General features: G+C 42.8%; 1 protein-coding gene across 1 annotated transcript; it reads left to right on the top strand.

Annotated features, from left to right (window-relative positions):
• The first annotated feature begins 212 nt into the window (after positions 1 to 212).
• On the top strand, positions 213 to 16798 carry LOC111953365 (secretin receptor). Its single transcript, XM_070435553.1, is given in 14 exon segments — positions 213 to 430; positions 2560 to 2659; positions 3662 to 3679; positions 3682 to 3756; positions 4408 to 4505; positions 4674 to 4783; positions 4977 to 5109; positions 7704 to 7857; positions 8031 to 8091; positions 8192 to 8261; positions 15817 to 15908; positions 16165 to 16303; positions 16390 to 16431; positions 16569 to 16798. Coding segments are annotated over 14 exon segments (1311 nt in total). The 5' UTR covers positions 213 to 364; the 3' UTR covers positions 16722 to 16798.
• Positions 16799 to 17051: the final 253 nt, after the last annotated feature.

Raw genomic sequence — 17051 nt, 5'->3', positions numbered from 1 at the left:
TATGACGGCATGCACATGCGCAGTACAGCGTGAGACGACCGTTAATAACCGATTACGTTTTTCTGCGCATGAGTTTAGCGAGCCAACATCACCATGACCTCGCCTACAAGCGTTTTCGGGGATTTCAATTGGAGAAGCATCTTCTGCCTATCTTCATACTGTGTTGTCTTTGGTACTAGTATATTATAAAAAGGTCAGGTGTAATAACCGCACAAACAAAACACATGCAGTTGGTTTGGACAAAGCCAGTGGATGCTGATTGATGACTTGCTGCTTTGAATAGGACGACTATTTCAGACTTTTAGTACCGAAAGTCAGTTTACAGTTTATTCAAGTCTATACTTAGGTTACATTTTTTGGGTAAATGATGCTTGTGACTGACAAAATGCACATTGGAATTATTGGAATCCTACTGGGCATGTACTTGAAGGTAAGAATGCACACGCGTGTTTGAAAAAGCTGGGCATGTTTGGCAATGGTACATACATATACACTGAGTGTATGAAACATTAGGAACACCTTCATAATACTGAGTTGCAGCCCCTTTTGCCCTCAGAACAGCCTCCGTTTGTCGGGACATGGACTATAAGGTGTCAAAAGCGTTCCAAAGGGATGCTGGCCCATGTTGAATCCATTGCTTCCCACAATTGTGTCAAGTTAGCTGGATGTCTGTTTGACCATTCTTAATACACACGGGAAACTGTTGAGCGTGGAAAAACCCAGCAGTGTTGCAGTTCTTGACATACTCAAACTACTACCATACCCTTTTCAAAGGCACTTAAATATTTTGTCTTGCCCATTCACATTTGAATTGACACATATCAAAATCCATGTCTCAAGGCTTCACAATCATCCTGTCTCCTCACCTTTATCTATACTGAGGTGAAGTGGATTTAACAGGTGACATCAATAATAGATCATAGCTTACACCTGGGCAGTCTACTATGTCATGGAAAGAGAATCTAGGTTGAAGGGTATGCCTTTAGATTTCGAGAAAATTAGAAACTAAGGAATACTTATTTTTACGTTTTGTGCACTCAGTGCCTTCAGAAAGTATTCACACTTAACCTTTTCCAAATTGTGTTGTTACAAAGTGGCATACATTTTTTTTTTTTGTCAACGATCTACACAATACTTTAATATAAAAGCGGGGGAAAAAATCTAAAATGTTGTAAAAATATTTATTTATATATATATATATTAGGAAGGTGTTCCTAATGTTTGGTATACTCGGTGTATATTATTTTCACATTTAGTGGAGACTACAGCAGTGAGTCTTATCTGGGTATGTCTCTCTAAGAGTTTTCCACAGCAAGATTGTGAAACATATGCACATTATTCTTTTCAGAATTCTTCAAACTCTGTCAAATAGGTTGTTGATCATTGCTAGACAACCATTTTCAGATATTGCCATAAGTTTTAAAGCAGATTTAAATCAAAACTGTAACTCCGCAACTCAGGAACACTCCAGTGTAGATGTGACCTTATGTTTTCTGTCATTCTCCTGCTGAAAGGTGAATGAATCTCCCAGTGTCTGGTGGAAATCAGACATAACCAGGTTTTCTTCTAGGATTTTGCCTGTGCCCATTCCAACGATTACAAGCATACCCATAACATGATGCAGCCACCACTATGCTTGAAAATATGGAGTGGTACTCTCCATGTGTTGTGTTGAATTTCCCCCAAACATAACACTTTGTATTCAGGACAAAAAGTACATTGTTTGCAAAATTCTTTGCAGTATTACTTTAGTGCCTTGTTGCAAACAGGATGCATGTTTTGGAATATTTTTGTTCAGTACAGGCTTCCCTTTTTTCACTCTGTCAATTAAGTTAGTATTGTTGAGTAACTACAATGTTGATCCATCCTCAGTTTTCTCCTATCACAGCCATTAAACTCTAACTGTTTTAAAGTCATCAATGGCCTCATGGTGAAATCCCTGAGTGGTTTCCTTCCTCTCCAGCAACTGAGTTAGGAAGGACGCCTGTATATTTGTAGTCACTGGGTGTATTGATACGCCATCCAAAGTGTAATTAATAACTTCGCCGTGCTCAAAAGGATATTCAATATCTGCTTTTTAACATTTTTACCCATCTACCAATAGGTGCCCTTCTTTGCAAGGCATTGGAAAACCTCCATGGTCTTTGTGGTTGAATCTGTGTTTGAAATTGACTGTTCGACTGGGGGACCTTACAGATAATTGTATGTGTGGGGTACAGAGATGAGGTAGTCATAAAAATAAAAAAACATGCAACTTATTATGTGACTTGTTAAGAAAATGTTTACTCCTGAACTCATTTAGGCTAGCCATAACAAAGGGGTTGAATACTTATTGACTAAAGACATTTCAGCTTTTTATTAATTTGTAAACGTAAAAAAAAAAAAAATAACATAATTCCTCTTAATTCCAGTGACCATAAAACTGAATTTAATCCATTCTAAATACAGTCTAACAACAAAATGTGGAAAAAGTCAAGGGGTGTGAATACCTTCTGAAGGCACTGTAGGCTATGGGGAGATGACACATGCACACCTTCTTTTTCTTTTTAACTATGAAAGGTTCAAGCAGACTGTGAGCCGTACATCATACTTATTAGAGAGGAGGAGCGGTGCCTTCATGAGTTGCAACTGCATAATGTGTCCAAAACTCCCCAACCAGGTGAGATGAGACCGTTTGTATTTTTCCTCCTTAGAAATTCATACCCAGCATGGTGTGTCACGTTTTCCTAAGCTAAACAAATATAGGTTAACATGTTCCTTCTCTATTCCATAATAGTCAATGTTCTTAGAATTTGTTTATTTAATGGCATTATATGATATGCATACAACATAAGAGTAAAATCATTTCCAGTCCCACAGGTATCAAAATCTGAAACAGCACCACACATCAGCGCATCACTGGGAACCAAGCCAGTTTGACAGTGGACTAGGTTTCCCTCTAGTGGCAGTATAGAGTAGGTTACATCTCAACATACAGCATTATCGTTGTAGTTAGTTACCCACTTTGAGTTCAACATTACTGTCATGTTGGTGAGAACAGTTCATCAGATTATCAGAGCTGTTTGTCTTGCTCCTCTTGTTATTACTGGACTATGGGCGGCAGGTAGCCTAAGAGCATTGGGCCAGTAACCGAAAAGTTTCCTGGTTCGAATCCCCGAGCCGACTAGGTGAAAAATCTGTTGATGTGCCCTTGAGCAAGGCACTTAACCTCAATTGCTCTTGTAAGTCACTCTGGATAAGAGAGTATAAATCACTAAAATGTAAATTATTCACAACGACCAAACAAGGACTGCCGTTGTACTGTTTGCCTTATAATGCATGACAACAAACCACCAAACACAGCCTGGGTTCTGGGTTCACGCCCAGGCTCTGTCGCAGCCGGCCGCAACCGGGAGGTCCGTGGGGCGACGCACAATTGGCATAGCGTCGTCCGGGTTAGGGAGGGTTTGGCCGGTAGGGATATCCTTGTCTCAGTATGTAAAATGTAATAAAATGTATGCACTCTACTGTAAGTCGCTCTGGATAAGAGCGTCTGCTAAATGACAAAAAAATAAATAAATAGATAGCCCCCCCCCCCCCCCATTAAAAAAATTATCTACACACTTTGATTATAATTTGAGAGATAAAAGAAAACAGTACCTGATTTGTTTTTCTTATTCAGACTGCAAGGGTATGTGGACACTTTGAATTGCTGGTCTCCTGCTTTTGTAGGGGAAACTGCATCACAGAACTGTCCCAATTTCTTCAAATCAGAAGGTGAGGAACCCCCACCCCATTCCTGGCTGTTATGATGTGTGTGTTAGACCCCCACCCCACCCCTGGCTGTTACGATGTGTGTGTTAGACCCCCACCCCTGGCTGTTACGATGAGTTAGACCCCACCCAACCCATGGCTGTTATTTGTTAGACCCCCACCCAACCCCTGGCTGTTAGGATGTGTTCGACCCCCACCCCACCCCTGGCTGTTATGATGTGTTAGACCCCCACCCCACGCCTGGCTGTTATGAGTGTGTTAGTTAGTTAATGATCCACCACCAAGATCATTTGTTTCCATTCAATACAAAAATGTTTGTCTTTCTATCATAAACTGTCGATTGATGCTCATACAGGCGATCGACTAAAAGAACAGAGGAGTGGTATAGAGTTCATAAAAGGTCTGCTTGTGGAAACAGCTTCATCATGTAGTGATTTATGACAACCTTACATAACACAAATGAATCCTGCAATAACGACTGCCTGCACTAAAATACCTGAGAGATTGAAACTGCGTACTATGTAGTCTTAGAAAATCTTAGGTCTGTTCTATGGTCAAGGTTTTTTACTCTGATGCTGACTATTTTGCTGGCCATAATTAGTTTATTTGAACAGTACAGCAAGTAAGTATTGATGAGGCTGTATGATTTTCCAGGTAAAGTGTCCCGGAACTGCACAGACACGGGCTGGACGGACCCATTCCCTCCTTACGAGCATGCATGTTTCAACGAAACCTTACACTTACTTGGAGAGGTGGGTACATGTGTACTTTTAGTATGTGCTACATTACTGGTTTTGTCTTTGATTCAGGACAATTACTTAAAAATAAGGGAAAGCCATATAAGTGTTGAGCATTGATTTAAAAATACATGGACAATTTATGTAAAACAATTCTTACCTCAGGCCTCTTTTTCCTCCCAGTCACATGACTCCCACATGTACTTCCTCTACGTGAAGACAATGTACACAGCAGGCTACGCTCTCTCTCTAATCTCTCTCACCATCGCCATCACCATCCTCTGTCTCTTTAGGTGAGAAACAGAGAATCAAGTCTAAGAACTGTTATGATAAAGAAATATAATCCATGTTGGTACCCAATAAACTACACTGTAATCAACATGCGTATCTTAATATTGGGTCTCAGTGGGGGATTAAACATATTACAAAAGCATGTTGGTCAAGGAGGACATTTCAAACTGCTTTTACACTTTTCCTGTTGTCTAGGAAACTGCACTGCACCAGAAACTACATCCACATCCAACTCTTCGTTTCCTTCATCCTGCGTGCCACCTTCATCTTCATCAAAGACTCTGTGCTCTTCACCGATGAAGACTTCTACCACTGTGACGACTACCCAGTACGTATCTACTGTACTTTGTAGTGACTGTCAATGCATGTGTGAATGGATGAACACATTGATAGAGACATTAGTAATTTAGTGTGTGAAAGTGGAATACCTCACTTTTGTAACTACTGAAAAAAGTTGTTATGATATGGACATACTAAAATACCCCTCCTATATACACACAAGAGTATGTGGACAATCCTTCAAATGAGTGGATTCGGCTATTTCAGCCACACCGTTGCCGACGGGTGTATAAAATCGAGCACACAGCCATGCAATCTCCATAGAGAAACATTGGCAGTAGAATAGCCTTACTGAAGAGGTCTGTGACTTTCAACGAAGCACCGTCATAAGATGCCACCTTTCCAACAAGTTAGTTCGTCAAATTTCTGCCCTGCTAGAGCTGCCCCGGTCAACTTAAAAAATTGTCTGTCCTTGGTTGCAACAATCACTACTGAGTTCCAAACTGCCTCTGGAAGCAGCGTCAGCACAACAACTGTTCGTCGGGAGCTTCATGAAATGGGTTTCAATGGCAGAGCAGGCGACTGCTCGGCCATTGACATGCGCAATGCCAAGCRTCGACTGGAGTGGTGTAAAGACCCCCGCCATTAGACTCTGGAGCAGTGGAAACGTGTTCTCTGGAGTGATGAATCACGCTTCACCATCTGGCAGTCTGACGGATGAATCTGGGTTTCACGGATGCCAGGAGAATGCTACCAGCCCCAATGCATAGTGCAAACTGTAAAGTTTGAAAGAGGAGGAATAATGGTCTGGGGCTGTTTTTCATGGTTCGGGCTAGGCCCCTTAGTTCCAGTGAAGGGAATCTTAACGCTACAGCATACAATGACATTATAGATGATTCTGTACTTCCAATTTTGTGGCAACAGTTTAAGGAAGGACCTTTCCTGTTTCAGCATGACAATTCCCCCATGCACAAGCGAGGACCATACAGAAATGGTTTGTCGAGATCAGTGTGGAAGAACTTGACTGCCCTGCACAGATCCACTGGTATCCACATATTGTTGTTGCTCAAAAAAATAAAGGGAACACTAAAATAACACATCCTAGATCTGAATGAATGAAATATTCTTATTAAATACTTTTTTCTTTACATAGTTGAATGTGCTGACAACAAAATCACACAAAAATTATCAATGGAAATCAAATTTATCAACCTATGGAGGTCTGGATTTGGAGTCACACTCAAAGTTAAAGTGGAAAACCACACTACAGGCTGATCCAACTTTGATGTAATGTCCTTAAAACAAGTCAAAATGAGACTCAGTAGTGTGTGTGGCCTCCACGTGCCTGTATGACCTCCCTACAACGCCTGGGCATGCTCCTGATGAGGTGGCGGATGGTCTCCTGAGGGATCTCCTCCCAGACCTGGACTAAAGCATCTGCCAACTCCTGGACAGTCTGTGGTGCAACGTGGCGTTGGTGGATGGAGCGAGACATGATGTCCCAGATGTGCTCAATTGGATTCAGGTCTGGGGAACGGGCGGGCCAGTCCATAGCATCAATGCCTTTCCTCTTGCAGGAACTGCTGACACACTCCAGCCACATGAGGTCTAGCATTGTCTTGCATTAGAGAACCCAGGGCCAACCGCACCAGCATATGGTCTCACAAGGGTCGAGGATCTCATCTCGGTACCTAATGGCAGTCAGGCTACCTCTGGCGAGCACATGGAGGGCTGTGCGGCCCCCAAAGAAATGCCACCCCACACCCATGACTGACCCACGCCAAACCGGTCATGCTGAGGAGGTTGCAGGCAGCAGAACGTTCTCCACGGCGTCTCCAGACTCTGTCACGTCTGTCACATTGCTCAGTGTGAACCTGCTTTCATCTGTGAAGAGCACAGGGCGCCAGTGGCGAATTTGCCAATCTTGTGTTCTCTGGCAAATGCCAAACGTCCTGCACGGTGTTGGGCTGTAAGCACAACCCCACCTGTGACTCGGCCCTCATACCACCCTCATGGATTCTGTTTCTGACCGTTTGAGCAGACACATGCACATTTGTGGCCTGCTGGAGTCATTTTGCAGGGCTCTGCAGTGCTCCTCCTGCTCCTCCTTGCACAAAGGCGGAGGTAGCGGTCCTGCTGCTGGTTGTTTGCCCTCCTACGCCTCCTCCACGTCTCCTGAGTTACTGGCCTGTCTTCTGGTAGCGCCTCCATGCTCTGGACACTAGCTGACAGACACAGCAAACCTTCTTGCCACAGCTCGCATTGATGTGCCATCCTGGATGAGCTGCACTACCGAGCCACTTGTGTGGTTGTAGACTCCGTATCATGCTACCACTAGAGTGAAAGCACCGCCAGCATTCAAAAGTGACCAAAACATCAGCCAGGAAGCATAGGAACTGAGAAGTGGTCTGTGGTCACCACATGCAGAACCACTCCTTTATTGGGGGTGTCTTGCTAATTGCCTATAATTTCCACCTTTTGTCTAATTCCATTGCACAACAGCATGTGAAATTTATTGTCAATCAGTGTTGCTTCCTAAGTGTACAGTTTGATTTCACAGAAGTGTGATTGACTTGGAGTTACATTGTGTTGTTTAAATGTTCCTTTTTGAGCAGTGTAATTTTCTGATTCAATATCCTGTAGGTGGTGTGTAAGTTAGTGGTGATGTTCTCCAACTACTGCATCATGGCTAACTACAGCTGGCTGCTGGTGGAGGGACACTACCTCCACACCCTGGTCAGCCTCTCCTTCTTCTCCAAGAAGAAACACCTTTGGTGGTACATCATCCTGGGCTGGGGTACGGACACCTGTCCACTCTACATTACAACAACACTACTGATACCATGTCAATGTCATCTAGCAATGTCATGTCATTTTGATCTGTTAAGAGACAGACTTGATAGTGAACTATTAACTGAAATGAGAGGATTGGATTTAACTAAACCATTTTTGCTTTGTTTTTCTACATAGGTTTGCCAATGATTGTCATTGTATCCTGGGGCTTGGCAAAATACTTCTATGAGGATGAAGGGTAAAATACAGATTAATGGGATGTCATAGACTATTTTAAACAGATGACAATTGCATCATCATAGTTCACATACATGAATATGTTTCCCTTTCTCCTCAAGCTGCTGGGAGACAAGGGTACATGACTGGGTTTGGTGGATTCTCAGATTACCAGTCCTACTCTTCATAATCGTAAGTGCATCAATCGCTGTTGATAACCAATGATTAGGCCAATGCATTGTTCAAGATTGTTCAAGATGGAATACCAGGTGGCATTCTCACAGCTTGCGCAGACCAGTGTCTTCACAGACATTTTCATCCTCTCCTTGTCCCAGATTATAATCCTAACATGTTTCAAACTGACCACCATTATACCTGTTCCCAGGAACTCCAAGGTAAACTGCCTAAATGACTATCACCTTGTAGCACATCACATCTGTAATTATGAAGTGCGTTGGAAGGCTGGTCATGTCACACATCAACACCATCATCCCAAACAACCTGGAACCACTCCATTTAGCATACTGCCCCAACAGATCCACAGATTATGCTCTCAATTGCATTTCACACTGCCCTTTCCCACCTGGACAAGAGAGGAAATAACTATGTGAGATTCCTGTTCATAAACTACAGCTCGGCGTTCAACAACATATTCCGCTCCAAGCTCGGGACCCTTAGACTGAACCTCTGCAACTGGATCCTGGACTTCCTGACAGGCCGGCCCCAGATGGTGAGGGTAGGCAACAACACCTCCGCCATGCTGACCCTCAACACGGGGGCCCTACAGGGGTGTGTGCTTAGTCCCCTTCTGTACTCCCTGTTCACCCACAACTCCAACATCATCAAGTTTGCTGACGACAACGGTGGTAGGCCTGGTCACCAATGGTGATGAGACAGCCTACAAGGAGGAAGTAAGAGACTTGGCAGTGTGGTGCCAGGACAACAGCCTCCCCCTCAACGTCAGTAAGACCAAGGAGCTGAGCGTGGACTGCAGGAGAGAGGGGAGAGCATATCCCAATCCACAATGACGGAGCTGTAGTGGAGCAGGTTGAGTGTTTCAAGTTCCTTGGCGTCCACATCATTAAGAATTTAACATGGTGTAAACACACATCCACACAGCCGTGAAGAGGGCACAACAATGTCTCTTACCCCTTGGGCCGAAAATATTTGGTATGGGCCGGGCCCTCGGATAGTCAAAAAGTTCTACAGCTGCACCAGAGAGCATTTTGACTGGGTGCATGACCGCTTGATATGGAAAATGCAGCGCCCCAGACCGCAAAGCGCTACAGCCGGTGGTGCGGAAGGCTTAGTATTATACTGGGCCCGAGCTCCCTGCCATCCATGGGCCGGATTCACAAAACCTTAAGAAGAAATGTCTTCTTAACCGCCATTTTTTCCTTAACTATAGACTTGTAAAGATAGTTAAGCAAAGTTGCTATTCCTCAAAGTTATTGGAAATGTAAATGTTTCCCCTACGTTTCTTCCTAATAAAAAAGTTAAGAAATGGGATTCTTGAAAATAATGTTTTAGGATTTCTTCTTGGAAATGTTCTTAGCTTTAGGACAGCTAAACCCTTGTCTTCTGACGAATGGATACTTTTGTAACCATGAACGTTTTCTTGCGCCACTGCCACCGACACAGTTGGCTACCGGACATTTAAATACAGCAAGAAAACTAATTCAATGCGCATTATCTAGCTAGCTAGTAATGAATAATATATTACAATATTCTAGAAGTGTTACATAGCGAGCGTTAGCTTGTCAATTTGCAAAGAAGAACTTGGCTAACGTTAGCGTTGTTAGCTATGTTGGCTATAATGTCGTTACGTGTTAGCTAGCTAACGTAACTACCTAAATAACCGTCTCTCCTATCATGGACAACACCTTCTCTCCTCCAGCTGGCCTCTCAGCTCCCCTCTTCTTAGCAACCGACTTGATGTCGGACCACTATTTTTTACGGCGGCCTCAATGGCACTTGCCATACCCCCGACGTCAAAGACACTCTGCCACTCTCGCCCATCCTCTCTTTTTGGTCTCTGCAGTGACGCCTGTTGATAAAACAAGTTTACTGGAGAACTGAGACGAAGTAGAGACTCTGGACAGGGTGGATTAGGTTTAATTAAAAGCAATTTATTCAGAGGTAAAAATATCTGAAATAGCGTGCACGGACCCTTTCATCAAGCTCAAATGGAACTCTCTGAAAGAAGCCCAGATAACAGAGTGCATATACATTTTATACAGTACAGAAAGTAGGTTGAGTCTGGAAGTTCTGGTCCTCTGGTTGGTTCTGATGAGTTGGGCGAGGTCTCCTTCAGGCCAGTATCACTGTCCCATTGGCTCTGAGTAGAGTTCTTTGTCTTCAGAAATGTTCAGCTAAAACAGGAGATTAGGTGTGTGCGTAGATGTTCCTATTTTGACATTTCTGTGTGTCTCTGTAAAATGTTCAGACTGAAGAGGAGTTTTTGTGTGTGCGTAGATGTTCCTGTCTTATCTGTGTTTATGAAAGGTTTACGTCAGCCCTCTGTCCTTGGGTATGTGTGTGTCTCAGTTTCTCGTGATCTGCAGTACCAGGCACCCCTTTTCTTATCAGTCTTTATGAAAAGGCCTGTGWCAGCCATCTGTCTCTGGGTGTGTGTGGGTCTCAGTTTCTCGTGATATSCAGTACCAGGCACCACTTTTCTTATCAGTCTTTATGAAAAGGCCTGTGTCAGCCATCTGTCTCTGGGTGTGTGTGGGTCTCCGTATCTGCTATGAGTTTGTGAGAAACCCTGTTTGGAAAGAGGTTAGTTATAACAATGTATTAGCAAATATGCTTGTGTTATAATAAATGATATTTATTACACGCCGCAATTGGGTGTCCCCAACAGCAACCTTTTCCTGGCTGCTATTTCGTCCATCACTTCAAACTCTTGTTTGCTGAAGTTTTTATTGAACCATCCAACCATATTGAGGTTATCCATTTTTGGTTTTGATATAGCTAGTCTGATGGCTATAATGTGTGAAAAAAAGGACGTTTGTTTTTGTGCATAACGCGTTCGCGAGCCAACAACAACAACAACTAGACATAACGCAAATAAATAAATGTATTAAAATGTGATTATCAACACTATTATAGTGGGCCAAATCTTATCCCTGTCACATGGGCTTATTTACTGGTTTCAAGCATGTCACTAATGTCAATGCCACGTAAGATATTTACGAAGTTCTTATGAAAGATATTCACGAAGTTCCTAAGAAAACAATGAATTTCAAAGAACATTTTGAGGAATTGCACATACTATGTTATGAACTTCTTTTAAGAAACCTGAATCCGGCGTTGTGCCAAAAATCTCCCCCCTTCCAGAATTCTCCCCACCTTCGTGTTCTTCATTGCTGCGAGTTGCTTGCTAGTTGAGATTTCTGCTCTGCACTCCGTTGTCAGTTTAGACTACATTTCACTGATCTTAGTAGCAGAAAGCATTTTTGTCTGCAGTTTTCGTTTAGGCTATTTGTTTCAAGTGTATGTGGCAGTTGTAGCTTGTATGGCGCCCTGGGCGAACCCCCCCCTTCAGCGCCCGCACGCGGGGGCGCCCTATGCCGCCCAGGGCGGCCCATGTCGTCCGTACCTAAATCCGCTACTGATTTGTATTAGTCTATAAATAAATCTCTTTGCCAAAATTCGTCATCTCTCCCATGTCTTATTCGACTAGTGTTTTTGAAAGTGTAAGGATAATAATTCAGCCATAGTTGTTCTGAAATGTTTATTGCTTGCCAACATTTAATTCCCTCCTCTATGTTTAATATAACACACATACATTAATTATTCATTTCGGTTCCTCTATGTTTAATATAACACACATACATTCATTATTCATTTCGGTTGCCTATCCTGACGTGAAGTTTGTTCTATAGAAAGTATTTGACTCTTATGTGTGCCACAGATTTTTTTTGCCTCTAGCCACAAAATTAAGGAAATTAGAAGGGGGGGGGGGGGGGGGKTYYKGTCAGGGGGGAGATTTTCGGCACAACACGGCCCCAGGACCTCCATATCAGGCAGTGTCAGAGGAAGGCCCGAAAAATTGCTAAAGACACCCACCAAAGTTCACTGTTCACTCTACTACAGTCCAGCAAGTGGTACCGGAGCATCATCTCCCCGACAGACAGCTTCTACCCCAAGCCATAAGACTGCTAAATAGCCATAAATAGTCCGGGTAACCATTTAATTAACTATGTGCAATGACCCTATCTTCCACTGACTCATTCAGTTTTTCTTTATTTTTACTATTTTCTGTGTTGACTCATTCAGTTTGTATTTTTTACTATTTTCTGTATTGTAGAATAATAGTGAAGACATAAAAACTATGAAAACACACATGTAGTAACAAAAAAAATGTTAAACAAATCTAAATATATTTTAGATTCTTCAAAGTAACCACCCTTTGCCTTCATGACAGCTTTGCACACTCTTGGCATTCTCTCAACCAGCTTCACATGGAATGCTTTTCCAACAGTCTAGAAGGAGTTCCCACATATGCTGAGCACTTGTTGGCTGCTTTTTCTTTACTCTGTCGTCCAACTCATCCCAAACCATCTCAATTGGGTTGAGGTTGGGTGATTGTGGAGACCAGGTCATCTGATGCAGCACTCCATCACTCCTTGGTCAAATAGCCCTTACACAGCTTGGATGTGTGTTGGGTTATTGTCCTGTTGAAAAACAAATGACAGTGCCACTAAGCACAAACCAGATGAGAGGCATATCGCTGCAGAATGCTGTGGTAGCCATGCTGGTTAAGTGTGACTTGAATTCTAAATAAATCACTGACAGTGTCACCAGCAAAGCACCATCACACCACCTCCTCCATGCTTCACGGTGGGAACCACACATGCAGAGATAATCTGTTCACCTACTCTGCGTCTCACAAAGACACGGCAGTTGGAAACAAAAACCTCAAATTTGGACTCATCAGACCAAAGGACAGATTTCCACCGGTCTGATGTCCATTACTCGTGTTTCTTGACCGAAGCAAGTCTCTTCTTATTGGTGTCCTTTAGTAATGGTTTCTTTGCAGCAATTCAACCATGAAGGCCTGACTCATGCAGTCTCCTCTGAACAGTTGATGTTGAGATGTATCTGTTACTTGAACTCTGTGAAGCATTTATTTGGGCTGCAATCTGAGGTGAAGCTAACTCTAATTAACTTACCTCTGAACTCTGCAGCAGACGTAACTCTGGGTCTTCCTTTCCAGTGGTGGTCCTCATGAGAGCCAGTTTCATCATAGAGCTTGATGGTTTTCGTGACTGCACTTGAAGAAATGTTCAAAGTTTTAGAAATTTTCTGATTGACTGACCTTAAAGATGTCATTTCTTTTTGCTTATTTGAGCTGTTCTTGCCATAATATGGACTTTGTCTTTTACCAAATAGGGCTATCTTCTGTATACCACCCCTAACTTGTCACAACACAACTGATTGGCTCAAACGCATTAAGAAGTAAAGAAATTCCACAAATTAACTTTTAACAAGACACACCTGTTAATTGAAATGCATTCAAGGTGGCTACCTCATGAAGCTGGTTGAGAGAATGCCAAGAGTGTGCAAAGCTGTCATCAAGACAAAGGGTGGCTACTTCGAAGAATGTAAAATCTAAAATAGATTTTGATTTGTTTAACACCATTTTGGTTTCTACATGATTCCATATGTGTTATTTCATAGTTTTGATGTCTTCACTATTATTCTACAATGTAGAAAATAGTAAAATAAAGAAAAACCCTTGAAAGAGTAGGTGTCCAAACTTTTGACTGGTACTGTATATACACATACACACACCAAGTGTACAAAACATTAGGAACACTTTCCTAATATTGAGTTGAACCCCCCCCCCTTTTTTGCCCTCAGAACAGCCTCAATTCAGCGGGGCATGGACTACAAGGTGTCGAAAGCATTCCACAGGGATGCTGACCCACGTTGACTCCAATGCTTCCCACAGTTGTGTCAAGTTGGCTGGATGTCCTTTGAGTGGTGGAGCGTTCTTGATACACAAAGGAAACTGTTGAGCATGAAAAACCCTGCAGCTTAAATTTCTTGACACATTCAAACCGGTGCACCTGGCACCTACTACCACTCCCCATTCAAAGGCACCTAAATCTTTTGTCTTGCCCATTCACCCTCTGAATGGCACACATACTCAATCCATTGTCTCCTCCCCTTCATCTACACTGATTGGAGTGGATTTAACAAGTGACATGAATAAGGGATCATAGCTTTCACCTCGACGGTCTGTCTCCATGACAGACCGTCGAGGTGAAAGCTATGATCCCTTATTATTAATGTTTTGTACACAAGAAAAACCATACACCCTCATATGCTGCTACTCTGTGCTTTATTTGACTTTTATTATTATGTAGCCTGATGCCTAATCACTTTACCCTGCCTTCGTGTACATATCTACCTCAAATACTGTGCCTCATACCCCTGCACATTGATCTGGTACTCCCTGCTACAGTGCATTTGGAAATTATTCAGACACCTTGACTTTTTCCACATTACAGCCTTATTCTAAAATAGATAAAATACATTTTTCTCATCAATCTACACACAATGAGGTCGAAGGAATTGTCCGTAGAGCTCAGAGACAGGGTTGTGTCGAGGCACAGATCTGGGGAAGGGTACAAACAAGTTTCTGCGGCATAGAAGGTCCCCAAGAACACAGTGGCCTCCTTCATTCTGAAATGGAAGAAGTTTGGAACCATCAAGACTTCCTAGAGCTGGCCACCCGGCCAAACTGAGCAATTGGGGGAGAAGGGACTTGGTCAGGTAGGTGACCAAAAACCCGATGGTCACTCTGACAGAGCTCCAGAGGTCCTCTGTGGAGATGGGAGAACCTTCCAGAAGGACAACCATCTCTGCAGCACTCCACCAATCAGGCCTTTATGGTAGAGTGGCCAGACGGAAGCCACTCCTAAGTAAAAAGCGCATGACAGCCCGCTTGGAGTTTGCCAAAAGACTCTCAGACCATGGGAAACAAGATTGAACTCTTTGGCCTGAATGCCAAGTGCCATTCCTACGGTGAAGCATGGTGGTGGCAGCATCATGCTGTGGGGATGTTTTCAGCGTCAGCGACTGGGAGACTAGTCAGGATCGAGGGAAAGATGAATGAAGCAAAGTACAGAGACATCCTTGATGAAAACCTGCTCCAGAGCGCTCAGGACTTCAGACATTGGCGAAGGTTCACCTTCCAACAAGACAACAACCTTAAGCACACAGCCAAGACAGTGCAGGAGTATCTGCAGAGAAGAATGGGAGAAACTCCCCAAATATAGGTGAGCCAAGCTTGTAGCGTCATACCCTAGAAGACTCGAGGCTGTAATCACTGCCAAAGGTGCTTCAACAAAGTACTGAGTAAAGGGTCTGAATACCTACGTAAATGTGATCAGTGAATATTTTTATACATTTCTAAAACCTGTTTTTGGTTTGTCATTATAGGGTGTAGATTGATGAGGGGGGAAAAATCTATTTAATCAATTTTAGTAAGGCTGTAACGTTAAAAAAAAAGTCAAGGGTTCTGAATACTTTCCAAATGCACTGTAGCTTCATTCTTGTATTATTATTATTTTTTACTGCATTGTTGGAAAGGCTCGTAAGCAAGCATTTTCACTGTAAGTCTCCACCCATTGTATCCGGTGTATGTGACATACAATTCGTTTTTTATAACTGATAATGTAAATATTAGTTTCACTCCATACGGTAATCATTTGTTGCCATTTCATTGCAGATTAATTTGGTATTTTTTCTGAGTATCATAAGAATTCTGGTGGGGAAACTGCGGATGCCAGACATGCATGGAAATGAATTCAGCCAATACAAGTGAGTTGTCAACATGGCCATACTGTACTAATACCAAAGGATTTCAAGGATGTTTATTCTGTAGGCTAAAATAATAAATAACTTAATTGCTTACGAGTGTTACAGTACCTGTGCTAACTTTCTGTAAGCGTTGCCCAGTCAAACCTGAAAGACCAGCACAACGGCAAACTAATGAAATCTCTCAAAACATGTGTACAGTATTGATTTGTGTCTTTTGTGTATTGTAAAATGGCATATTTTCCTTGGATATTTTCAGGAGACTTACCAAATCGACTTTTCTTTTGGTGACCCTCTTTGGTTTGTACTACATCCTCTTTGCCTTCTTACCCATCAAAGTCAGTGGTTTAACTTACAAAATATGGACCTTTGTTGAGCTGGCTCTTGCATCAACACAGGTAATTTTGACTTTACTTTTTTTTTTTTTTTTTTTACTTTGCGGGAATACTATTTGATGTCTAAATCCCCCTTTCTTCCTTTCCAGGGCTTTGGAGTTGCTGTTCTTTACTGTTTTCTAAATGGGGAGGTAGGTTTTCTGCCCATTTCTCAAAACTATTATGCAAGTTGAAATAAGTGGTATAAATGTGCAATTGCTAATATTAGACAGCAGCCCTGATTAACTAGTGCTCGATGATACACCATCCCCATCCCCTCCAAACACAGGTACAGTACGAGGTACAGAGGAGATGGCGCAGGTGGAGGCTGAAGCAGCATCTACACGGGGAGCCCAGACAGCATGGTTCCATGAGCCAAAGCGTCTCTCCCCTTACCCAGGTCTCCTTGCTTCCCTGTTCCGGACCGGCCAGCCTGGCATGACCTTTGACCCCCCTCTCAACCCACAAAATCACTGGTGATCTCCTAGACATACCGGTTAAAAACGCTTACACAGATGACTCTCTCAAGACATCAAATTAACTTAAGTTCTGGAACTTTCTTGAACTTGAGGAATGGTCCACAGAATCACTTGGCCACTCTTGAAGACTTGGACATGGCATGGGAAACAGCACTGTACTGTGATTTTGTGCCATTCCCTCAAGCTCAAGCAACATTTCTAGGACTATGGACAGTGGACTGGGCCTGAAGATCTAAGACATTTGGGTTCAGTGGAAATCCTAAGAAACGGGAACATATTCAAAAAGCGGAAGT

Source organism: Salvelinus sp. IW2-2015, linkage group LG27 (assembly GCF_002910315.2).
Source record: "Salvelinus sp. IW2-2015 linkage group LG27, ASM291031v2, whole genome shotgun sequence".
NCBI lineage: Eukaryota > Metazoa > Chordata > Actinopteri > Salmoniformes > Salmonidae > Salvelinus > Salvelinus sp. IW2-2015.
The sequence above is the reverse complement of the archived record's forward strand: the minus strand, read 5'-3'. Positions and strand labels throughout refer to the sequence as shown.